This window comes from Dreissena polymorpha, chromosome 6, assembly GCF_020536995.1.
Source record: "Dreissena polymorpha isolate Duluth1 chromosome 6, UMN_Dpol_1.0, whole genome shotgun sequence".
Lineage (NCBI taxonomy): Eukaryota > Metazoa > Mollusca > Bivalvia > Myida > Dreissenidae > Dreissena > Dreissena polymorpha.
The window spans coordinates 89161157-89187807 of record NC_068360.1 but is presented as its reverse complement, the minus strand read 5'-3'; the positions used below and the strand labels follow the sequence as shown (position 1 = coordinate 89187807).

The window sequence follows — 26651 nt, the reverse complement described above, 5'->3', positions numbered from 1 at the left end:
GTCGGGTACAACATAATCAGATCCAACAAAACTGGTAATCTGTTTGATACAAAGATGTTACATATATAAGCAACAAAAGCAACAACAACAGAAACCCCTTTTTTGTAAATATTAAGCGTAGCTTTATTATTTAAACGTTAAACGTACAACATCGGCCAGCCTCACCGTTCTTTTATAACAAGTCTCCAATGATATGTTACAAACCAAAAGGGCAGAAACGTGTTAGTTTACATGTATAGCACTTCCGGAAATAAAAAGTGGGTTTAATTGACACAAGAGCTTTTGTCGATGGCTAATTAATAGTATAACTTAATACTTCTATCAACCAACGTGTGCAACATTGTCACTTCATTCTGCTAACATTGTCCTCATAGGTTTACAACCTGTTCGTTTTATTGTACCCGCCCCATAACATACTATGCTTCTGATATCGCTGATTTACAAACTGAACCATCTTTTGTGTACGCTCTCCTAAATGTTCATGCAACGCCCCTTTTTTTCTCAGATTCTTCCCACTTGTTGACACAGAAATTTTTCTTATTCGCACATCGTATTCTCTTGCCCATCATCAAATAAGCACTCATTTTACACAAAAAAATCGGATGTCACAAGGATGCTACCAGATAAATGTTATTCATTTAAATATGCATTTATATAGACGGCAAAAGTGTCTAGAAACTATTACAATGGTTTATAAGGCGTTTACAAATCAGGAAAAAAGCTGACTATAGTTAGTATTAAGCATTTATTACACTGAATGTAGTGTTTATGTAATCTTCAAGAAATAACTATAAAGCAGCCTATGTTCTTGATTGCAATCAACGTAATACAATTCTGTGTTATTTTTTTGTGGAATTAATAGTGGCCAATACCCTTGTCTTGGAATAATATTATATTCACAATGTGCTTTAGATATTATTTATTCTTTCTTTATATAATAGTTATGTGTCACAGTCGCATTTATAGATTCATTAGATTGAAGGTGGAATCATCTGAAATCGCATTGAAATTCGATGTATAGTGTCATCATTTATATATTTAATGAATAGTCCATACGCATACTTGTTAACGTTTTCAACATCCTGGTGATCGTCATCGACACCAACAACCCCACGTGCAAACCAGTCAGAATGGGAACCATCAGCCCTCATGTTTGAACTTATCTGATCAAATATTCGGAATTGTTTTAGTGTAACATTCTTCAGCTTCTCAAGTTCCTGTTCAATGGCAATGTATTCTTCCAGGTCGATTCGTTCTAAAAGGTTATCCTCGTATGTAGCACATCCGAATTCAAGCTTTGTCTCCACTTTTTGAATACATGTACATAGTATGTTCACAAGTTTGTGTAATTCGGGAGGATGCAATGTGCAGCAGTAGACATTTAAATACTGTAATGATTGAGGTAGTTGAAGGTTGATATATGTACGAACATATATGGTTAGCGTTTCCAGCTGTTTGAGCGATGAAAGACACTGCGACAAAGACTCTACATGTTTCACGTCCAAACATTCCTCCCAACAACCAAGACTCAAACTCTTAATATTCAGGCCATGGAAAGCCTCCCACAAACCTCGACTACCATACACTTCTATACTAAGCGTCTCCAGCCATTTCAGCGATGATATTGAATGTGACAAAGACTCTCCATTATTCACTTCCAAATGTTCCTCCCAACAACTCAGAGTCAGGCTCTTTATATTCAGACCATTTAGGGCCTCCCACAAACCTGGACTGTCATACACTTTAATACTAGGAGATTCCAGCTGTGTGCGTGATTCGGGAGATAATACGGACCGCCAAACCACCTCCATATACTCAACGTCTGAACGTTCCATCCAACTCTTAAAATATATACCATGAAGACCATTAAACACAAGCGGCTTGTTATACACGTCAATATAAGTCGAGTCCACCTGTTCTATGAGCGATGACTGCTCACCTGACTCTGCAGTCTTCACTAGACAATACCAATGTCCCTCATTATTATTATACAGACCACTGAATGCACTGTACAGACCGGGGTAATCCTTCTTACTCATGTACATGTGTAAGCTCTTTTTACTCGTCCGTATTGATGCGTCTATATGTGTAGATGACTCGCTGACTTCGCCGGCAGCACACGATGTAATATCACATCTTCTCAGCTCACACTTCACACCATGATCGAGCGTCAGCAGCGTGCTTAACAGACTGCGTAGCCAGGTAGAGGAACATGTGACTTTCAGCAATATTATGTGCTCTATGGAGGGAAGTACTGCAGGCGGTTCTGCACACTGGGTTGAATCTGCACCGCTTAGAACAATCCAGACCAGATGTGTTGATGTTGCCGAATTGCCTGCCTCTGCAAAATAACAACACATTTCAATGGTTACAAAAATATGAATAACAGTCACGTTGATCGCTAGTTACAGGCGCGTATATCAAATTTCATATCGTTGAAGAAAATTGCCCGCCTTAATGGTTAAACAAGTGCACCAATACGACTGCTTAATATGTGCCGTCTGTTCTGTTGCCTGTTATGTCGTTCTGTATAATACATGGAATATAAGATGCGCTCCGTTCCGATGCTTGTAATCAAACCACTCGGGCTACGCCCTCGTGGTTTAATTCCTACGCATCGGAACTCCATACCGTTGGTTATTACCGCAATAACAAACGGTTACCCGTCGATTATTTCTTAAATATTACTTAGTAATGTGCTCACATGCATATTAAAAATCTATAATGATCATAAAATGTTACTGGTACAATATTCATAATTCATTCGCAACAAATGGTGCAGAATCACGAATGCTTTATAGTAGAAATGTGTTATATGTTTATTGCTAATGTATCCAACTAATAAGTACATGTAATATAAGTAAGGTCAACTCGAGACTTAAGTTCATGTATAGACACAACAGTGTACCGGATTTTAACACTAGGAAAACCCTCTGTAATTCACTAATTCAATGCTTATTTGACTACGCTTGTTCGGTCTGGTATAATAACTTGGGGAAAACCCTTTAGTTTAAATTACAAAATTACAAAAAACAAGGTTGTGCGATTCATTTTAAATGTTCCACCAAGAACCACACTGACCTGCTCAGATTTTCACAAACTAGCAATATTAAAACTTAATGATAGGGTTTAACAACTGAGTCTTAATCATGTACATAATTTTTTTTATGACAAATGTCCAGTGTATATGAAAGAAAACTTTATTAAGAAATCTGATGTACATAGCTACTGCACACGAAAGAGCAAATGTAATGTCTATTTTCCTGTCACCAGCGAAAGCTTCAACTTTTTATTTTAATGGTGTTTTAACCTGGAATGCTCTTCCAGAATCTATTCAATGTATAAATAGTGACTTCAAATTAAAAATAGAAGTCAAAAAAACATTTTCTTAACAAGTACCTTTAGGGTTTGAGCATGGCAGACGGTGTTGTTTCTTTTAAGTATTTAGATATCCCACGTTTTTGTTAAGTAACGAGTTTATATAATCATGTGCTCGCTCAATTGTTGAACGCATATATACATTTTGTAAATTTTAGATATGCTAACTTAAGTATAAAATAATTCAATAACCATTTAACATAATATTACTATAGCTAGCTGCTATCTAGTTTATGTTCTGTATGAAGCAGTAATGTAAAGGACCCCTTTGGAAATAAGTCGCAAGACTTTCAAGGGCTTTCCTGGCAGTACATGTCCTTATATCAGACTAAAATAAACTATAAGTAAACAGTCTAATGTAAATGTACATTTAATTGTATACCACATGAAGTCAATTTAATCTGTGATATGTTTGTGTTCAATTTATGTGATTGTCTTAAGCTGAATTTGGTTTAAACTTCTTTGTGAAAATTGTAAATTTTATTAAGGTATGTAAATGTATCTCAAATGTTTACCTCATTGAGTCAATTTTAATTCCGTGATGCTAAATATATGTGTTTGCTGTAATCTAATTTTGTTTTAAGCATCTGAGAAATTGTATTAAGGTATTGTTAATGTAACACACATGTATACCTCATGATTTCAATTCTATCTGTGGTATTTTAGTGCTCAGTATATGTGTTTGTTTTTAATTTATCTTGTTCTTATGCAAAATGTGATAAATTGTTTATGTTATTATTTGACATGTATATGCCGTACATCTATCTATCTATCTATCTATCTATCTATCTATCTATCTATCTATCTATCTATCTATCTATATATCTATCTATCTATCTATCTACCTACCTACCTACCTACCTACCTACCTACCTACCTACCTACCTACCTACCTACCTACCTACCTACCTACCTACCTACCTACCTACCTACCTACCTACCTACCTACCTACCTACCTACCTACCTACCTACCTACCTACCTACCTACCTACCTACCTACCTACCTACCTACCTACCTACCTACCTACCTACCTACCTACCTACCTACCTACCTACCTACCTACCTACCTACCTACCTACCTACCTACCTACCTACCTACCTACCTACCTACCTACCTACCTACCTACCTACCTACCTACCTACCTACCTACCTACCTACCTACCTACCTACCTACCTACCTACCTACCTACCTACCTACCTACCTACCTACCTACCTACCTACCTACCTACCTACCTACCTACCTACCTACCTACCTACCTACCTACCTACCCTACCTACCTACCTACCTACCTACCTACCTACCTACCTACCTACCTACCTACCTACCTACCTACCTACCTACCTACCTACCTACCTACCTACCTACCTACCTACCTACCTACCTACCTACCTACCTACCTACCTACCTACCTACCTACCTACCTACCTACCTACCTACCTACCTACCTACCTACCTACCTACCTACCTACCTACCTACCTACCTACCTACCTACCTACCTACCTACCTACCTACCTACCTACCTACCTACCTACCTACCTACCTACCTACCTACCTACCTACCTACCTACCTACCTACCTACCTACCTACCTACCTACCTACCTACCTACCTACCTACCTACCTACTACCTACCTACCTACCTACCTACCTACCTACCTACCTACTACCTACCCTACCGACCTACCTACCTACCTACCTACCTACCTACCTACCTACCTACCTACCTACCTACCTACCTACCTACCTACCCTACCTACCTACCTACCTACCTACCTACCTACCTACCTACCTACCTACCTACCACCTACCTACCTACCTACCTACCTCCTACCTACCCTACCTACCCTACCTACCTACCTACCCTACCTACCTACCATACCTACCTACCTACCTACCTACCTACCTACCTACCATACCTACCTACCTACCTACCTACCTACCTACCTACCTACCTACCTACCTACCTACCTACCTACCTACCTACCTACCTACCTACCTACCTACCTACCTCTACCCTACCTACCTACCTACCTACCTACCTACCTACCTACCCTACCTACCTACCTACCTACCTACCTACCTACCTACCTACCTACCTACCTACCTACCTACCTACCTACCTACCTACCTACCTACCTACCTACCTACCTACCTACCTACCTACCTACCTACCTACCTACCTACCTACCTACCTACCTACCTACCTACCTACCTACCTACCTACCTACCTACCTACCTACCTACCTACCTACCTACCTACCTACCTACCTACCTACCTACCTACCTACCTACCTACCTACCTACCTACCTACCTACCTACCTACCTACCTACCTACCTACCTACCTACCTACCTACCTACCTACCTACCTACCTACCTACCTACCTACCTACCTACCTACCTACCTACCTACCTACCTACCTACCTACCTACCTACCTACCTACCTACCTACCTACCTACCTACCTACCTACCTACCTACCTACCTACCTACCTACCTACCTACCTACCTACCCTACCTACCTACCTACCTACCTACCTACCTACCTACCTACCTACCTACCTACCTACCTACCTACCTACCTACCTACCTACCTACCTACCTATCTAGCTATCTATCTATCTATCTATCTATCTAACTATATAATTATTAGGTTTTACGGTTCGTAAACAGTAACATACAATGTCACTTTTTTGCTAGTCTTACTATGTATTAAAGCAGTGGTCGTGAATCCTAATACAGTAGTGTAAAATTAACTGAAACGTAAATGCATGATACTAAGTTGGCATGTGTTGTAAACATTTTTAGATTTAACTTTGAATTATTAAATAAGCAGTTTTAAGTGATTTCTGTTGCATGTGTCCAAAATTTAAGCCAAAGCGTGCGATAGAACATCCCACAATTTTAGTGGGTTGAGATTTATCTGTTTAGCATGAAGAGATATGGAGGTCATAATGAAAATATATATCTAGCATATCTGATTGTATTTGTGTAGGTGGAATCATTGTCGAAGATAATAGAGCTTGCTTGATTGCAGGTATAAAATGCCCCTAAGCGACACTTTGTTAATATACCATTAATAATATTCAATACTTTGAATGGCTTGTTTAAGAGCTTGCAAATTCACCACTCTCTATTAATTTAATAGTTCTGTAGAAATTTGATTATCACCAAATTTTGGTTATCGATTTTCTGAATACGAAATTTAGCAAACAAACAGCCCCATTTGAAAAAATGCTAATCTAGTTTCATTTATATGGTTTAAGGTTGAAACTAATTACATTTAGTATTGATCTAAGAAATCAGCGTGAAATACAAATAAAAAAACAAATGACACAATTATTCTATGTGTTTTGACAATAGTATTAGAAATACTGAGATAGATTGTTGGATCTTAAAATGAAATAGTTGTATTTTGTATGATCATGACGTTGCAAACTGACGAAACATTTTACAAAATCATTTCCATGTTTACATAATTCTAAACCCAAGCGTGTAACGGAATGCAGACGTCGAGAGTGAGTTAAACACACGATGACGAGAGTGAGTTAAACACAAGATATTTTATTTTCAGTGTTGTATGTATGACCACGACAAGCACAATAAAAGAGACAGCTTCACAAAATTTAAGTTATAAACACTTTCGTTCCAAATGAAACTTTTGATATTTTTTTATTTTTGAAGTTTTCAATTATAAAATTAGTGTATTGTATCTGCTTGCAATGTACTCATAATGCTTTGCTAAAACGTGTATAATATAAATGATTACATGTGTTGTAACCAAACAAGACTTCTTGAACAATTCTACAATCACTTCTGTAAAAAAAGAGTTTACAGTGAAAGGGTCGAATTATTTGACAAACTGTCGTCAACTAGTCGCGATTAACCGTCCTTTTCAACTGACAGCGCTATTATGGGAAAGAGCAAGGTGATATCTATAATAATATTACTAACCAACATTTACTGTTATTTAGGGTATATAGCAAATGCCACTGCTTTACCTTTAAGCCATATGGCGTCTCCCAATAGTTGTAACGATTTCAACTTGTGGCACGATGACACGTTAAACTCAAAATGAGATGAAGGCTTATCGCGTTCACGTAGCATAAAATTGAACATTCTTGAGGAGGTCTTTACTGACAATGACAAAACATTGGAAGTGTTTGTAGACCATATCAAATTTAAATCTCTATAGTTGATCTCATTAATGTAAAAGTGACTGAGTTGCAGGCGTATGTCATACTGATTGTTGGCTTCTGCCTCTCTTATTCCGGACTCAATGATGCGTTGAAACGCACACGGAAAAGACGGCGATGGAAGATGATGATGAGCAACGTCAAATTGATTCATTAAAGCTGACAGTTCATTCGCAGCGAACATATTCATTCCACACAAAAATATAAGTACCTGCGATATTTCAAGATATGAAGTATATTCGCATTTAAGATATCTCGAAATGACGTCATTAATGACATGTGGGTTGCAGGCGATATGATATGCTGCGAGAAGTTCCTGCAAAGCTTTGTGTATGAACGAGTAGGAGCTTCCTGTCCGATTTTTATCTTTCCTGTTTGTTAATATTCCTGTCTTGAGAGCAAACATCTTGCAAACTGGAAACTCTTCATGAGAAAAAAAGTTGGAAAGAATTATGTCATCAAAAACTATAGATGATTGTCGTTCAGAAGAGAAGAGCAATTTACAAGCTACTTCAGCTAACTTATCTAAGTGATCAATATTCGGCTGTAGGTAACTTGTGCCAGAAAAACAGTTCACTGGTGGCGGGTTTGAATCGTTAAAATAACCAGTTGCACTGTTTGCCTTTTTACAAAGACTTTCAAGCAGAGTAGTGTAGAGTACACACAATGACGATCCTTTAAAATGTTCCTCCTCCTCAATCGTGTTTACCCAGATACAGATGACCATAGCGTACAGCATTGGTGAAGATGATAATGATTTAAGATTGCGATGCTTTAGGAATACCTCAAATTTCTTCACAGCGTTTTCTAGATCCTTTTTCTGGTCAATTATGCATTGAAGTATATTTTTAGTAAATGAATATGAGTCGCTTATCCCCTCAATCTCTAACAGAATGTCGATTTGCGAGTTCTTGATACGTTCATCAGCAAGTTTCCAAGGTCGAGATGTTGTGAGTACCGTGCACGTATCTTTAGGAAATCCAGCTAAGGAAGGATCAGCTACGTCATTTCCACTAGGAGACGTCCATTCATCCAGACCTTCTCGCACTACGAGACAAATTTCAGTTTTCATTATTTGTACGAAAAGGTTGTACATATCAGCTCGTTCGTCTTCTGAAAACATTTTGTCAATTAGCTGCTTCTTTATCATCTGAGTTACATCTGTCTGATCCCTTGCGTCTCTTAACGTGATGAAAAATAACAACTTGAATTTCTGAATGGTTAACTTATCTTCAAACGCTGGATTTTTTATTGAACCTGTCGATGGAGGCTGATTTTCGTTGCACCAATCATGAACTAATTTAACTGCAAACGTAGATTTCCCTCTGCCGGGTTCGCCCTGAATGTATATACGTTGATTTGATTTATTGTCCGTGTAAAATAGTTCTGTGTAGGTAAGTATTCGCTCGTCTTTTTTCACACGCGTCCCATCTATTTCTATTTTGATTCGGTGTATTTTGGGCGTGGCGTATATGTCTGTTATTCGCTTATCAAGACTATGATCGAATGTTGAAAGAGGCACATTGCAAGTTGTGTCATCGTAATGTTTTATCAAACGTTGGCGAAGATCTGAAATCATAGCACAGAAATAGCTCAATATGGTTATGTTTAATTCTTGACATGTGTTATGATATAAAGGCACTCTTTACTGTACAAAGTGTGTGTTTCTCGGGTTAAATGTTTATAATTGTGACAGCGCCACAAGTTTCAAAGTAATGACATCAGTATATTACACAGATAAAGAAGTGTTGCACGCAAAAGTTAACTTTACATTCTTAAGTGCAACAAAGGAAAAAACAACATTTTTTTAAATGCGAATCCTATTTAGGGCCTTTGTAAATGCTTTTGATACAGACTTTTTAGTAGTATTAATTTATAATTGTAAACATTTAAAAAATAAAGAGAAAACAATTGTTGCAAGTCAATTTAAATGTTCATTTTGTTTGCTAAGATAAGATCTTGTAAAATGTATGGTCATTAACAGGGATCTTGTGCGTAAAGTTTTCAAAAGCTACATTTCTAGTTTCCTCAATAGTTTCCAGCACGCAAACAATTCTCCAAACATATGGGGTATACAGCGGCATACATCAGCTACATTCAGAGTCAGAGTTAAGGACCTTGTGTAACATGTGATTGTAAATTTAAATCCTATATGTGAATTAGTGACAATAATTCCGCTTAATTGCCAGGGACCTAACGAAATGAATTACCATAAGTGTGAATAATTTCCATTGATGAATGTAGTACCAGCAAATTTTAAGTTGTAGCACGTAAATCTTAACCATAGCCGACGCCTACAACCTGGTGAGAAATATACCTTCTTCTTATCAATTAACAGTCTAGTTCATTTTTTGACAAATAAGTGTCCACAAAAAACGCGCTCGATTATCAGTCTGCTGATATGTCTGTTATCTTAAACAATTGCACCCATTTAGTGGGACGTAGTAATGCTTTGGTGTCATTATAAGTACTAGTTCATATTGTGATAAAACGGTTATGCACGTTACACATTGACTGGATTGATTATCTTTTTTGTAATTGCAGAACAGAGTTTTGAACATATTGATCTTAACAAACAAACAACCATAATAAGAACAAAACACTCATGCACAGGTTAGAAGTGTGGCTCCAACAACTCATGTGCTTTATTTTGTAACGAAAACACGCCCTGTATTCATTTCAGTTCGAATAGGGTTTGTGTTTTTTTGAAAAGATATTGTGTACATGTATTAAGGTCTTTTTATAGTGAGATTAACATGAGTGCTAAAAACGATTAACAACCTGATACGCCGCGTTCGTATTCTTCCGATGCAGTATTTATTGCTTCCTTTTGCATGCGCACGATGCCATCCTTTACATTACATTCGATGCGTTGTGTCACATCCTGTATCTTGCTTTCAATGCGTTTTTCGCCAACCTTTGTCATTCTTTTAAGGCGCTGTTCCGCTACATGTGTCTTACTTTTAAGGCGTTGTTCCCCCAACCGAGTCTTGCTTTTCAGGCGTTGTTCCCCAATTTGTGTCGTACTTTTAAGACGTTGTTCCCCAGCCATCAAAGAAGTTTCCAACGTCTGGACGGCCTCTGCTAAGGTTGTTTCTGCCTCCTTAGAAAAATGTTCGCCTTCTTCTTTCGCATGTGCAAGTGTTTGATAGGCCTCTTTCAATAGCTCGCCCAGTTCTTTAAGCGACATGCGATCATTCTGCAACTATAGGCAAATAAAAAATGATGTTTTTTCTGCCTAAAACTAATATTAAATTTAATCAATTATATTGTTTACTCAACTGGAATAAGAATATGTGTTTATTGCAGTGTAACTGTTCATTATAATTTCATAATGGTCACATATAACATATATTCATGAGTAGCGGATTTGTTGTATATGACCTCTATGAAATGATAATGCGATATAAGTCTGAAATAAACACATATGTTCCTTTATTTCATATTCTTGCACGACAAATGTATCAATCCCTTGACATTTGTTTGAGTTTAAAAGATTGCATGCTATTTGAAATCATACATACCACAGAATATGATATTACAGAAATAATTGGTGAAAATGTAAAATAGTTCTTTAGTTGTCGTAATTTGCCCCTAAACTAAATGATTGTATGGAGTTATGTTATTTTTTTATGTTGTTGAACAGGTTGAAATGTACAATCACAATGCTATTATTTATTCAAGATGGACAAAGGCCGGAGGGCGCTAATGTTAGATACCAGGGACCTTAACTGTTTGGAGCAGGTAGTGATCACTAGGTTTCACAATCAAACTATCCAAACGCTAATACTCCATGTTAATACTCCATGCAAGTTTAATGATGAGTTGGAAACACAAGTGATTTCTAGAGTGTTCAAATGGTTTTGCTATCGGAAGATAAGGAAAACCGCAACAGCTCATGGTAGCTTGAACAAGTAAACGAATTTTTGACTGCATCTGGTCCAGTTTTAAAATAGATTACGCTATAATTGGGACACATGTTACGACCACGATTCGTGAATACTCGGTTATGAATGTCGCATTTGCATTATTACAAAGCAATTTCGCTAATTTAATCATATGACCTAGTCATAAAGATTGTGCAATAGATGTGGACAAGAGAAACCAGTTTTGTTCAATTAACATAGTTTTCGACCCAACTTGACCCAATGTCGAACAAATTGATAATATTATTTTGACGAAGAGTCTGAAAAAGGTTCATGCATATAGTCTAATGAATGTGGTATATAGAGTATTCATAACCTTTGACTTTAGTTTATTTGACCTAGTGTCGTAGCTTTTGACCCTAGTTGTCATAATTCAAATTCAACTGAGATATCCTAAGTACAAATGTTATGATTCAATTGTATTAAGATTTTGTTATAAACGTGACCTCTTGAGTATTCAGAAGCTTTTCTTCTATTTTACGTGTATACTAAATTTACATCCCATGCGGCGACGTTGTGAACTTAGTTGATAAATAATAAGCACAAATATTTTGAGTAATTTTCATAAAGTTTTGGCCAAGAATATTAAGAAGGTATTTAAGTTTTTCAAGTATTTTATCCTACGTGACACAGATTCGTTATAAGCCGAGATGTCATTGGAAAAATGTTCGTTGCGAGTCCAAAATCTGACAATAAATGAGGCTTCTAAAATGTTCTCAATGCAAACATTAACAGCGTACGACGGACAACGTCAGAAGGACAAATGGCTTAACAAAAGCTCAAAATTATGCCCAGGTTAGCTAAAACTAGAATTCTAATTTCTAGACAAGATGGAGCTTTGACAAGCAGTTTAATTTGACAATTATTGCAAGAAAATGTTAACGCGAGGCCGTCACTGGTGTTTTCACTTCTTGGGGGGTACATCTCCTTTCAATATGACATTGCTTTTTCGTAAATAATTGGGCCATGTCCAAAACACAAGTTTAACCAATATCTGTTGTCAGATTAAATTAAATATCAATGTAAAATTTATAAATACATGCTCATTTGAATAATGCTCACGTTTTGTATAGCTTCACATTATTTACTAATAACTTCCCTTTTTGCAGCAAAGCTTTCTTCACTAAAAAAATTTTTATGAAAGGAAACACCCACCTTTTGCTTTGTAAACGTTACTCTTTTTTTAAACACCATGTTACTTGCGTCCAAATAATTATCAATGTATTCATAACATCAAAAATGTTGTAGCTACACATTAAGGTCATTCAGCTCTGAAAGATTGAAAGAAATCCACTGAGTCGTTAAAGAGGAGCTGATTTTACCCCTTTAAAGGTGAATATATTGTATAGAGGAAACAACGACCAAAAGCTGTAAATTTTTTGTAAACAAGCACGCAGCCTCAACAATTCTTCAACAATCATTTCCAAATTCATGTCATTAAGCAGTGACCGATGTCGCGATGTCAATCTATTAGTTCAAGGGGAGTTCATGCCACAGCTTCTTCATGTTATTACGTAAGTACGGACGGACAAGTTCAATGCTTAATGCCTGACACTTGTGACAACATAAAGCGCTTTACAAACTTTTTTAATAATTAAAACAACCATTTTTATAGTTCAGTGATGTTGTGTTAGCATTATATTGATCATTTATACTATTGTGCAATAATGTGTACATAGCTTTTATTTTTGAGGGGTCAAAAACTGGTTTAAGCTTGTAAGTATATATACATGTATAAGTTGCCTGTTCTGAGAATTTTGGTCAAAATGGGGTACACGGACGAAATTGAGTTATTCACTTTTTCAGAAGCCTCCATATATGTTGAACACTGAAACATTAAGATGTTTGCAATATTTCTCAATTATATGTAAACACGGCTGATTTAGATATGCCCATAAAACACAAAAATACATTTCTTTATTTACTTTCATGTCAAGAAAATAAGTAAATACATGTTAAAAAATGTAGAAGTGCAGGAATAAATTAATAACATCCGGTTTTATGATAAGATATAATTAATACTTCTCAAGAACAGTAAAACATTATAAAATTTATATTTGTTACCATGGGAACGCCACAAGTTATTCAACTTTCTGAAATTATGCGTAAACAAAGAAAGTGTTAATTGTTTTAAAACTGATATAAGAAAAACATTCGACCATACCTAATGCAAATACAAATTGTCTATCTCAATAGATATGAACTCTTGTGCTAATTTGCGCTTAATTATTTTGAAGTACATTTGGATCAGATAAGATAACTAACAATCACCAAATGTTAACAAATATAATGACAATGAAAAATATGTCTTAACAAGAGATGTGTTTGTCAGAAACTCAATGCCCCCCTACTGCGCCGCTTTTATTGATTTTTTTTATAATATCCCTTTAAAAATATTACTTCCCTTGTAAAAATGATCTGTACCAGCCAAATGATAAATAGAAATTATCTCCATGTAAAGCTTGTTACTTCCCTTGGATTTGTGTTTTACCTTTGACCTTGAAGGATGACCTTGACATTTCACCAATGAAAATGTGCAGCTCCATGAGATACACATGCATGCCAAATATCAAGTTGCTATCTTCAATATTGCAAAAGTTATGGCGAATGTTAAAGTTTTCGGACGGACGGACGGACAGACAGTTCAAGTGCTATATGCCACACTACCGGGGGCATGAAAACTGTATAATTATATTCTTAAGTTTGCATTTATTTATTTCTCCAATTATAATCAGTGATTGTTTACAAACTATCTCAAGGTTTTTGTAGTACTGTATCCATGGAAACCAATGTCCATACACACAATAATTTATTAAAAAGAGGAGAAACTAAAATAATTTGTTTAAAAAAGGTGAACATTAAATGTTATGTTTATTCAAGTCCCCGTTCGCGGAGATATATATGGGCAGAATCGTAAGAAAACGTGTTTTTGGCCTTGGGCAAAGCCCTAATGCCATAGTAATGATACAAATTTCTGAGACAGAATTGGCTGGCTGCCAAAACCCATGAGTGCATGAATTCCCAAAAGTCCGATTTATCACTTTGCGGTCATTCATGCGCAATCAAAGAAGTTCTTCGCAGATCTCAATAACCCGCCTTGTAAATACAGAACATCACTATATAACATGACAGTGTCATAAAACGTGTAAAAAAGTATTATTAAAGCAAAATTGCTAAGCATTGGCTACGACATAGTTGTTATTATTGTTTGCATATTCATGCGAGAATAAGTTCCTCACTTTGCGGTCTAGGCCGAAAAGATACGAGTGTCTACGGATACAGTAATTGCTATTATTTTCGTCAAAGTTCAATAAACATGCGTGTTTACTAATGCACGGGATTTTCGTGAGTTTTGGCGGGTAAAGCGTCATTCGAGGACCGCTTACAGGGGACAACGCACGTTGTGGTTCAATATATTTGTTTAAAGTTTGATATTGTGTTGGAAAATTGTCGGAAAATCAAGAAGTTTTGTAGGGGAATTTCAGCAATACATCGACTGTGGAGCAGTCGTTGCTCAGCAGGGAAGTAGAATGTTCATTTCAGTGTAGAAAATAAGTAAACAGAATCAAAAAGTTTAGGGATTTGATAATTTGTATTGTTTTTCATGTTTGGCTAACGTGATTTACATGCTTAAGTTTCTTCTTTGTTTATTTGATAAAAGCGGACCGTTTCCTACATTTGGTGTTTGTTGTAATGTTTGTTGTCATTTGTTTGCTAGTAAGCAAAGAATTAATTTATTTTCGGACGAACGAAGTGAGGGAGAAATTAAGAAGAATTTTGTTCTGATACATTTTTTAAGACATTACATTTTGTATTTATAAACATAGTTTAAGATATTGTTATAAGCTCATCTATTTTTTGAAAACAAGAGCTATTTTCATCACCTTGGCGTCGGCGTCGGCGTCAGCGTCCGGTTAAGTTTTGTGTTTAGGTCCACTTTTCTCATAAAGTATCAAAGCTATTGCATTCAAACTTGGTACACTTACTTACTATCATTAGGGGACTGGGCAGGCAAAGTAAGATCATTCTGGCTTGCATTTTGACAGAATTATGTGCCCTTTTTATACTTAGAAAATTAAAAATTTTGTAAAGTTTTGTGTTTAGGTCCACTTTTCTCATATAGCATCAAAGCTATTGCATTCAAACTTGGTACACTTACTTACTATCATAAGGGGGCTGGGCAGGCAAAGTTAGATAACTCTGGCGTGCATTTTGACAGAATTATGTGCCCTTTTTATACTTAGAAAATTGAAAATTTGGTTAAGTTTTGTGTTTAGGTCCACTTTATTCCTAAAGTATCAAAGCTATTGCTTTCATACTTGCGACACTTACTGATTATCATAAGGGGACTGTGCAGGCAAAGGTATGTAACTCTGACTGGCATTTTGACAGAATAATGGCCCCTTTATACTTAGAAAATTGAAAATTCGTTAAGTTTTGAGTTTTGGGCCGCTTTACTCCTAAAGCATCATAGCTATTGCTTTCAGACTTGGAACCCTCACAAACTATCATAATGGGACTGTACGGAACAAGTTGGATAAATCTGGTTGTCATTTTGACGGAATTATGGCCCTTTTTTGACTTAGTAACTTTGAATATATGGTTAAAATTTGTGTTTACATCCACTTTACTTCTAAAGTATCAACGCTATTGCTTTCAAACTTCAAATACTTTCATACTATCATGAGGGTACTGTACCTGGCAAGTTGAATTTTACCTTGACCTTTGAATGACATTGACTCTCAAGGTCAAATAATTAAATTTTGCAAAAATTGCCATGACTTCGTTATTTATTATCAGATTTGATTGAAACTTTGACAAAACAACTCTTACATGACATACTACAATAGACTCCACCCAAACCATCCCCATGCCCCCCCCCCGAATCCCCCCCCCAAAAAAAACCAATTTTAATTTTTCATTGTTTTAAAGATCATCTTATAAATGACCACAACCACACACTATACCCCCCGACCCCACCCAACCCCCAATTTTTTTGGAAACATGGTTAAAAAACAAAAATATTTATTTTCATTATTTTATTTTTTAAAGACCGTCCAGCTATCCCACCCAAAAACCTTCCCCCCCCAAAAAAAATAAAATAAAAAATATATATTTTTTTTTTGCATTTTTATTTATTATTTTTGTAAGATAATGTAATAAATGACCACACCCCCACACTACACAACCCTCTCCATCCCGACCATCCATTTGTTTTGATTAAAGTATTGAGATAGTTCCCTTCACCTTTAGAAAGAAAAATAGATGAGCGGTCTGCACCCGCAAGGCGATGCTCTTGTTTTATTTTGCGTTAACGAGACATCTAAGAAAAAAGTTACCGGATATGATATTTCACTGCGCAGATCGATCGCGCAAATCGAGCGCGAAAAGTTCTACGTGAGACAACGTACACAATCTGTACACCGTTCTTTATCAGGGTAAAGGCCCAGTCTCACTATGATGCCGGCGAGGCCGCGGTGCGTGATCCGGGATCTACCTGGATGAACCGGGACTCTACCGGGATGAACCGGGGCTCCATTTGGGACGACCGGGATGAACCGGGGAAAACCGGGGCTCCACCAGGAAAGTATTAAAATGTTTAATACCTCCGGGATAAACCGGTAGTCACCGGGAAGGACCGGCAACGACCGGCGCGAAACAGGGAACAACCGGGACGGCATCGTAGCTCCACCGGGGCCCATACAGACACCGGCAGAGCTACGGCAATGCCCAGGTGAATGCAGTTAGAGTCCCGGTATAGCTACGGTATATAAGAAAACCGGCGCTCTGCTGGAACGCCATCGGCATTCACCGGGGCTCCGCCGGGGCATTACCGGCCTCGACCGGGATGAAACCGGGGCGTTGCCGTAGCTCTGCCGGGGTCTGATGTCGGTATAGACACGGTGAGTGCCGGCGGTGTTACGGTATACTGGGGCTCTGCCGGGACGCTGCCGGGATGAACCGGGAGTCACCGAGAAGGACCGACAACGTCCGGCGCGGCACACGGAACAACCGGGACGGTATCGTAGCTAGCTCCACCGGGGCCCATACAGACACCGGCAGAGCTACGGCAACGCCCAGGTAAATGCCGTTAGAGTCCTGGTATAGCTACGGTATATTAGAAAACCGGCGCTCTGCCGGAACGCCATCGGCATTCACCGGGGCTCCGCCGGGGCATTACCGGCGACGACCGGGGTGAAACCGGGGCGTTGCCGTAGCTCTGCCGGGGTCTGATGTCGGTAAAGACACGGTGAGTGCGGGCGGTGTTACGGTATACTGGGGCTCTGCCGGGACGCTGCCGGCTTTCACCGGGACTCAACCGGGGCACTACCGGCGACAACCGGGGCTATGCCGGGACACTGCCGGCTTTCACCGGGGCACTGCCGGCTTTCACCGGGGCACTACCGGCGACAACAGGGGCTTCACCGGGATAAACCGTAGCCTGTCCGGGTGGACCGGGACTCTGCCGGGCTGTTGACCGGCTTCAACCGGGGCGGCACCGGGAAATACATGCAGTGTGACAGCGTTAAAAAGTTTCTACGAATCATCCCGGTCCTCGCCGGTCGACCGGCGTTAGCAAACCGGGATGGACCGGGGCTCCACCGGCAAAAGTGATACTTGGGCTTAAGTTGATTTTCTTTTGTATACATATTACAAAGGAAGTATGAGTGTTTTCCTGATCTTTTAATCATGTAATAGAAAGCTATTTTAGGCTATTGAAAGTGATTTATTTGACGCCAACAATAACAGTTTTTTTGCGGCTATGTTGTTGTTGTTGTTGTATATCTTCACCGCCTATGTAGACGAACCTCTACCAGATCTGTAGAGTTGAACAAAAGGTTATCGTTCCCACAGCCAGTATCGTGCAGTCTCTGAGCTTCTGCACTCAACCGCTAGGGTCAATCCGTATAAATTCGGACAAAGAGAGAAATTCGGACAAAACATCCTAAATGCATTTTATGTGAAACTTAACCTAGCCCCAGGCATTTAGCGCCTACAGCGCTATGATTTTCATTGCGGATATCACTGAAATTCCGGTTGAATTCGGTTGAAACAAACAATATAGTGATTTTTATTTTGGGGTCGAGTACTGTAAAGTGCGAAAACGACCTAATTTACATTTATGATTCGACACGTTTATTGAAACCGAAACAAACAAAATTGCGGATACGGGCGAATTAAGAGAGAAGAAAAAGGTAAGAACAAATGCAAATACATTTGTTACAGACGGAAACTGAGTTGCAACGCTACGTTTTTGCTAAATCTATGTATTTATCTTCCATATGCTAATAATGTTTAGCGAAAGCTTACTATATATAAGTTGCATAACTCGCGAAGATGCAAAGATTTTCGCCTATTGCATGTATTTATAATCATTTATATATTATTTTATCGATTCAAACCCAATGACCAGGTTTTCGGTGTCAACCTCGATAAAAAAAAATATATTTCAATGAATATATGTAAAGTTTATTTCTCGCTTGACGATATATATGCAAAACAACGATCTATTCCGCGAACAGGGACTTAAAACCTTCAAACAGTAATAAATTATACGAAACGAAATTAAATTGTACTTTTCGATTTCTTAGAAATTCAGATAATAATATTTCAATGATAATACAAATTAGTAAAGTATATAACTATACATTCAATCATTCAATAAATACGAGTAAGGTCTTGCGGCAGTTAACCCTTAAATATATCATTGTCATAGCACAATATCATAGACTACTCGTGCTTTTAAAATGGTACAGCAAATAGCTGTAATATGAGCTGTTATTAGTCACATAGTGTCGGCATTGTTACATCTGCAAGTGGGATAGACGGAATTAGTTTGTTTTGCACAGCGTCTGATTCTCTTATTTCATAAGGATACCAGAGATGCTAAGTGTTTTTTTTCTGTTGGTGAGGAATTCAATTATTAAACTTTTTCTCAAGACGTTCATATATTCCTTGACATCTCCTGCACAGAGACACTATCTTGCTTTTAATCTTCCAGCTGGCTTGTCTGATATTCATCTGTGTTAAAAATAAAAAATACGATGTAATCAGTTGTCATGAAGTTAAGCAAATTAAGTCATTGTACTGCTCCTGTTGTTTTAGAGTATACATAGAGCGAAAGTATACCATGGGGTGTTATTTTGTCAATGTATGTGTTATGACAGGATACAATAATTGTGTACAGTTTAAACACAGCTATTTATTCATTCAACAAATTTTGATAACATTTAAAGATCCAATATTTCTTAGGCCACTGAACACTATTTAAAGTAGTTTAAATGATAATGCAATTTATTACATCCTATACCATGTTTCCCATGTCATATAACCATTACGGATATTTTTATCTTACACATGTGTAAAATACTTTTTCAGCGTTTTAATTGGCTTATTTTCGTTCGATTGACCAATCGCATTGTGTTATTTTGCTGAAATGACGTTGCAACGTCAAATGACGTCACGAAATGTAAACAACAATCGGGATTTATGATTATGTTTGCGTTAAAATTTATTTAATTTGCTCATTAAAAAGCATGTGATAAAAAAGATCTGACACTCGTTGTCATTTCATACCATTTTTCATTAAACTCGACCAGAAAATTTGTTAGTAAGCTCGCCAAGGGCTCGCTTACAAACAAAATTCCAGAACTCGTTTAATAAAATATGGTATGATATGACAACTCGTATCAGATCCTATATATATATATATATATATATATATATATATATATATATATGAGAGAGAGAGAGATGAATGTCCATAAATTTCCTTGTTATAAAACTTGTTATAAAACTTGTTTAAGTATTTGCATGTTTCTATAATAGATGAACTTGAATAGACAAGAATAACTATTGTTACAAACCTTATCAGACTTTAAAAAATTATTCCGAAAATCTGTTAAACTGTGTCTTCATGTGTTCAGTTGTTTTTGATTTTGCTGTTCCCATGTCATAAGGTATTGGAGGGTAAGACAATGGCTCTAAGAGATCTTCAATGCTATGGTATCGCATTCATTTACCAATGTTTACACATGGCGTGTTTCATTTAACTTCACTTAAAAGACATAACAACATAATTCAAGCAAAAAACAAACCAATAAAAGACACATGTTATGATTCATGCTACATTATATGTAATAACTTGAGTGCTACATTATATGTAATAACTTGAGTAATCACTACTGATTGTCGAATCTTAAATTAAAATATCAACACAATATCACAGTAACTTCGAAAGGTCACGTTTGCCACTTTTTAGTTTCTTTTTTTAAAGTGTAAATATGTTTATTCTTGTAATTATTTTGGGCATTTAACCTATATAAGTAAAGTTCATTTAAAAAAAGCACTTACTTTGTTTAAAGAGATGTTAAATTCACAAACTATCAGCATCAGGCTAACATCGTTATCAACATTTGTTTAAGTATTTTGTTGCTACAAATAAGCCATGGCCAACTTTTTTTAAAAGGGAGTAATACGTCAGCTCATTAGAATTAAAAGGTCAAAATCAACTTCATGTATTTGTTAAATCACAAACATTAGGCAGTTTAATCAAAATTAAGCGCAAGTATAGCAATGTCATTTCGAATGAGTTTTCTCATTATGACGCATTCCGAATTAGCAACAAAAGACTAAGAACATGCTATATAGATAATATATGTTTGATGACATTTGATATCATGTGTTATCTGACTGGCGTAGGAAAAGGCGAAGCTTGCTGAGCCTTTTCACACGCCATATCAGCCGTATGATATCACATGATATCCTAAGTCACCAACCATTTATTATATTTATTATGCCACTTTAAAATAAAATACTAAACATATAAACAAGATAACAAAAACAAACAACCGCTAAATTTTATTTATGTACGGCAGTAAAATTATGCAAATGAGAAGCGGCCTGATTACATCCACTAGCGTCTATGCATATTAAAACATAACAAAAAAGTGACCACTTACACAACAATAAACAACATTTAAACGCAAATACTTAAAACAATGAAGGAAGAAAACGATACTTAAAATCACGATTTCTGCACTAAAAGTACATCACCAATACTCTTTTAAATGGGCCTTTGGTAAATTGACATTATGTACATAAGTTGTTTCAGAATCGCAAATTTTCGATTTTGTTATGTTGTTTCATAAAACGTCGTAATGTACGTAAGACGCGGCCTTCTACTTGTCCTATGACGTGTTTGAAAACGGCCAATGGCGTCATTCTTAAAGGGGCCTTTTCACGTTTGGGTAAATTGATCCGCAAAGTTTCGTTTTAGTTATGATATTTGTGAAGAAACAGTAATACTGAACATTTACCATGCTCTAATATAGCCATTATATGCATCTTTTGACAATTTCAAAACCTGAAAATTATAAAGCGTTGCAATGCGAAACGATTGAATAATTTGGAGAGTTCAGTTGTTGTCGTTACATTTTGTGAAACTACGAGGATTGCTTATATAATATAAAATACATCGTGCATTGTATGCGTAAGTTTGGTCGAGGGTTCTAAGTGGTAGACTTTTTACTCAAGGACTCCAGGGGTCAGTGGTTCGAGCCCTGTTGAGGGTTACTGTTTTTCTTTTTTTTTTTAATTTTATTCTTGATTTTTTACTGGAGCGTTTTAGAGCCATTGTTTACCTTTATCAATAGAAAGCATTTAATGACAAACATTAACGCATTCCAAAATCTGTGAAAAGGCCCCTTTAAAATAACACAATCCAAGTACTTCCAAGTACACTTTTATAGCTTTGTTCAAAGCGAATGTGAAAAATTGAAACAATAATGACAATAACAAAATGGAACGGGATTTTAAGGTAGTGTGCGCAATGGAAGCGATAAGAGTGCTCTATTTTTCAACTTTCCATCTCCGTAGTATACGTTTAGTTGTGAGATGTCAACGGTTTCCCCGAAAAACAGACCTCCACGTGCGAAATCAAAGTGGGTGGAAAACGCGACTGCTTGTAGATTTCGAGTTGCTGGAACTTCTTAAGGAAGCTGCTTTTGTGAAATATTCATCGACTTTGCAAGGCGTGTGTGAGACGAAACGAAAATGCTTTTGCCTCGCGTTTTGAGACTTTCTGGGTGACATGATGGATTAATTGCTGTTTGGAATTCGAATGACTGATAAAATAAATAAAATATATATAATATGTGTTTTGGGTCGGATATAAATATTGCTGAAGTTTATTATGCTTTGTACATTCCTGTGACCACTTATCTGCATAATATCAGCGGGAGAACATCCTGAATCCCACAGATTCTGCACCATATGTTTCCTGGTCGAGTGGTTGGTAAGTTTCATTGTTACAAATGCACTTATACACCTGTTTCAGTTATTTTTTTTCGATCTTTGTGAAGCGACATTGGCCCCCTCATTTTGTGAAAAAAATGAGTCGCGCACTGTTAAATATTGTGAAAAAATGAGTTCTGCACTGTTAAAAATTATGGAAAATTAGTTGCGCACACTTTAAAAATTGTGAAAATTTTTAGTCACTTACTGTTCAAAATTGTAAAAAAAGAGTCGCAAACTGTTCAAAAATGTGAAAAAATGAGTTGCACACTGTTCAAAATGAGTCGCAAGCTGTTCAAAATTGTGAAAAAATGAAACAAGCACTATTCAAAATTGTGTAAAATGACTGTTCAACATTGTGAAAAAATGACTTGCAAACTTTTTAAAATTGTGATTATTTGCGTCGCGTATTTCTCAAATTTGTACAAAAACGGCCATTCGCTAATAAGGAAAAATAAAGCGCCGAGTCTATAATAAAAATGTTTGAAATTCTTAATTATTTTTATATAAAAATGTGTATTGCTGGTATATATATAATCATTTTTGTGTTGACAATATTGTCTAAGTTGGATTTTTTCAAGTAATGCTTTCAACGTGTTATAAATAATCTCTATTTTGACATTTTATCTCATGTTGGATTTGTTTTATTTTATTATAATATTGTTATATTATTTTTATTTTAAGTGCAGAAAGCTGCAACCAAACATGGGTCATGATCATTCGCCAAAATTCGTGGCGGCACAGTTCTAGCCTGGTAAGCTGCATTATCGGAGTCTATCTCTGTCTCTCAAACAATTCAAGATATTCACCCTCTGCATTCCGGCTCAGTTTCACATCAACCCATCTAATTACTTTTTGGAAAGGCAAAACGACGAATATAGCTTTGTGAGTAGTATTTTATTTTCTATATCAATTTTTATATTTGAATGTTATAAATCTTAATTCAAATAAATACTCAAATAATAATTTATAGATCTAGATTTGTATTATTACAGCAGTTGTGCAATGCGTGTTTTGTGATGTTTAAATTGAAATCTTCATGTATTTTAGGCATGAAAGGTATTGACAAAGCATCTTAATTAAATTTAGTGTTTGTCAATGTTAAAGGGTCCGTCAACCAAATTGACGAAAAAAAAAAGTTGTAAAATGCTGTATTTTTTTTACAATTATTAGTATATATAATATATATTAAAATATACGACTGGTATATTACTTTACATAAACATAGTTGTTAAGTTTTCATATTTTCAGTATATTCAGTAATAAAATTTTACTGGGTATGTCGACCAGATAACTACCAGTTGACTATAAATAACGCAAGTATATTGATTATCATCGTCACATAGTAAACCCAGATATGCAAAATGTGCATGCGTAGTGAATTGTATATATTTTATATATAAAATGGTCCATCAACTTATGTTATTTATACTGTGTATATCGTAATGTTACCTATTTTCGCGTTGTACTTTTGATATCACATCGCGAAATTATATTACCGAATATACTGACAATATGAAAAGTAATGCCATATACCAATCGTGATATTTTAATAAATTAATATAAATCAATATTTGAAAAACAATACGGTATTTTAGAACTTTTCGTTTTTCGTCAATCGCGGTTGACGGTCCCTTTAATTCATTGTGTATGAAATTCACATGTTTGCCTTGCTAGGAAAGCATATGCATTTGTAAAGTGTTAGCAACATTATCTTTTTATAATCTTAGACAATATGTTAAGGGAATATTTGTCCTAATTCTTCTTTTGTTTAAATCTGTCATGTTTTCTTTTAATTTATAACGTATTAAGTCTATTTGTTTAAAGTTAAATGTTCATCATTTCTGATAATATTTGTGTTCGTCTGCAGCAAATGAATGGGAGCGGAACAAATTCGTATTTGTTTAATTTATTTCACTTAATCAATGCTCATTTTGTTTATATTTTGCTTTGTGTATATAATTAAAATGATTAGAAAAAAAAATCTTGTTTATATTCTGAATAAAAAATGAATCGCTAAGTTTGTTAACATTTTTAACGACATGAGCAACATTCCACGCATACAAACAATTAGTTCTCAGAATTGGCGGGACTGCATAAACATAGAATGCTATACATTTGATTGATTAACTCAAATGTGGGGGGAGTTAAAAATTGTTATTGAATGGCGGAGTTTAGAAGCGTTATCGGATGGGGTATCCGAGAAAACTTAAAAATATCATGTCGGCGTCTCCAACGTAATTGTGAACTATTGGCATATTAAAAAAAATATACATATCAGTCCTTTTAATTTATTGACTTACATCACTAAGTCTTGTGCGTGCTATGGTTGAAGAGTGGTCATGTTGTAAGCACATTGGATCAGCTAGTAGTGTGGACAGTTTCTGGAAGTAGTCCTGCAGATCAGCATCTGTAACCATGCAGTTCGAAGTGTGACGTACATCTCGGCCTATCTGGCGGACCTAAGAAACAATACATTACGCTAAATGTAAAAGTGATATGTTTATGTTATTTCAATTTTGACAATGCTGACATAAAATGACATGGTAACGTTTTGCAGTGTTAAGAACCTCATATCAAATAAATAAATAATATGAAATATATCACATCTACTTTAAAGGACTCTTTTCACCTCCTAAATATATACAGTTAAGATTCAAATAAACAGACACACGACTTAATATGATTCTCGAGCTTGAAAAACAAGTACCATTTCTAGTGGAGATCGCCTATCAGGCGGTGGAGGTGATAGACATGATGAGGAGAGACAGTTCTGGAAATGTGTGCAATTCAACATGATGCTTATAATGCCATTGAAGTCCGATTCATGAACCGATAAAACGCTGCTATATCCGTCTGGAGGGAGGAAGCACTTGCCGATTTCCCAAAAGTCGCTTGTCCATTTTTTCGCATCAGTGTTCCGCCATGACGGGGTATTGTATCTGTGATGTAACGTGATATTTTGTTTTACCTGATCACATCTAAAGCATTGCTGTGGTTTCTGTGATTTGTGGAAAGGGCAATAATGCCGTTTCCGCTTGTTACAGTATGGGAGCGTTGGGCATGGTATGAGTTTTTCAGTGGAGCAATTACCACAACTTATACCAACAGCTGTGTGGGCCGTCTGTAATTCTGTTTTCAGAAAGTTAGCAAGTCCATCCTTCGTTATTTTGAGCGCTAAGCACGCCTTGAACCAGTTGTTGGTCTCCTTGTAAGAAAACATGTTGGTGCTGGCGGCCATCCTGCTGAAAAAACAGCAACAAAACATTAATTGCTCAGTGGCAAATTTGTTGATTGAAATATTATATTACTCTTAGGTTTCGGACACTATACTTTTTTCGCGACCTTAAATTTAGATACAAATTTTTTTTCACAAAATTTCCCAAACAATCATAGACACAATGACATTGTACCAAATGCATGGACATTCGGATATTCGTGTAGAAACTGTCATTTGCCTGACGGTTAGCGTTCAGTAGAAATCATATATTCTTGAACAAAAATAAACCGTTGTTTGCTCTTGTATCTTATTATTTTACAACTTCTAATATGACGCGGTATAACTTCATTCTATTTGTCACAGACACGTTTCGAACAGGGCATTTTCCCTTTAGAATTAAATTTGTACATGTTCGTTTACTAAAAATACGCATTTTCGAAAGCAATAGGATTACCATAGCTGGCTCTTATTTGACATCACACCGTTAATGATGCAAAACAAAAACTGTGAACTCATTCTGTTGTTACCAAAATAAATCGATAACCGGTATGCATGCAAATAAAACCGAATAACGCACATTTTAGGGTCCAATAAATTCTCGTTTGTCAGCCATGTTTTATGGCCGTCATCCG

At 36.4% G+C, this 26651-nt stretch overlaps 1 protein-coding gene across 1 annotated transcript; it reads right to left on the bottom strand.

Annotated features, from left to right (window-relative positions):
- Nucleotides 1-902: 902 nt before the first annotated feature.
- On the bottom strand, nt 903-26049 carry LOC127836654 (uncharacterized). Its single transcript, XM_052363331.1, has 5 exons — nt 25510-26049; nt 25103-25261; nt 10360-10783; nt 7384-9147; nt 903-2341 (listed from the first exon to the last, which is right to left on the bottom strand). Exons 1-5 carry the CDS (start codon nt 26038-26040, stop codon nt 972-974), a joined length of 4248 nt encoding a protein of 1415 aa, XP_052219291.1. The 5' UTR covers nt 26041-26049; the 3' UTR covers nt 903-971.
- Nucleotides 26050-26651: the final 602 nt, after the last annotated feature.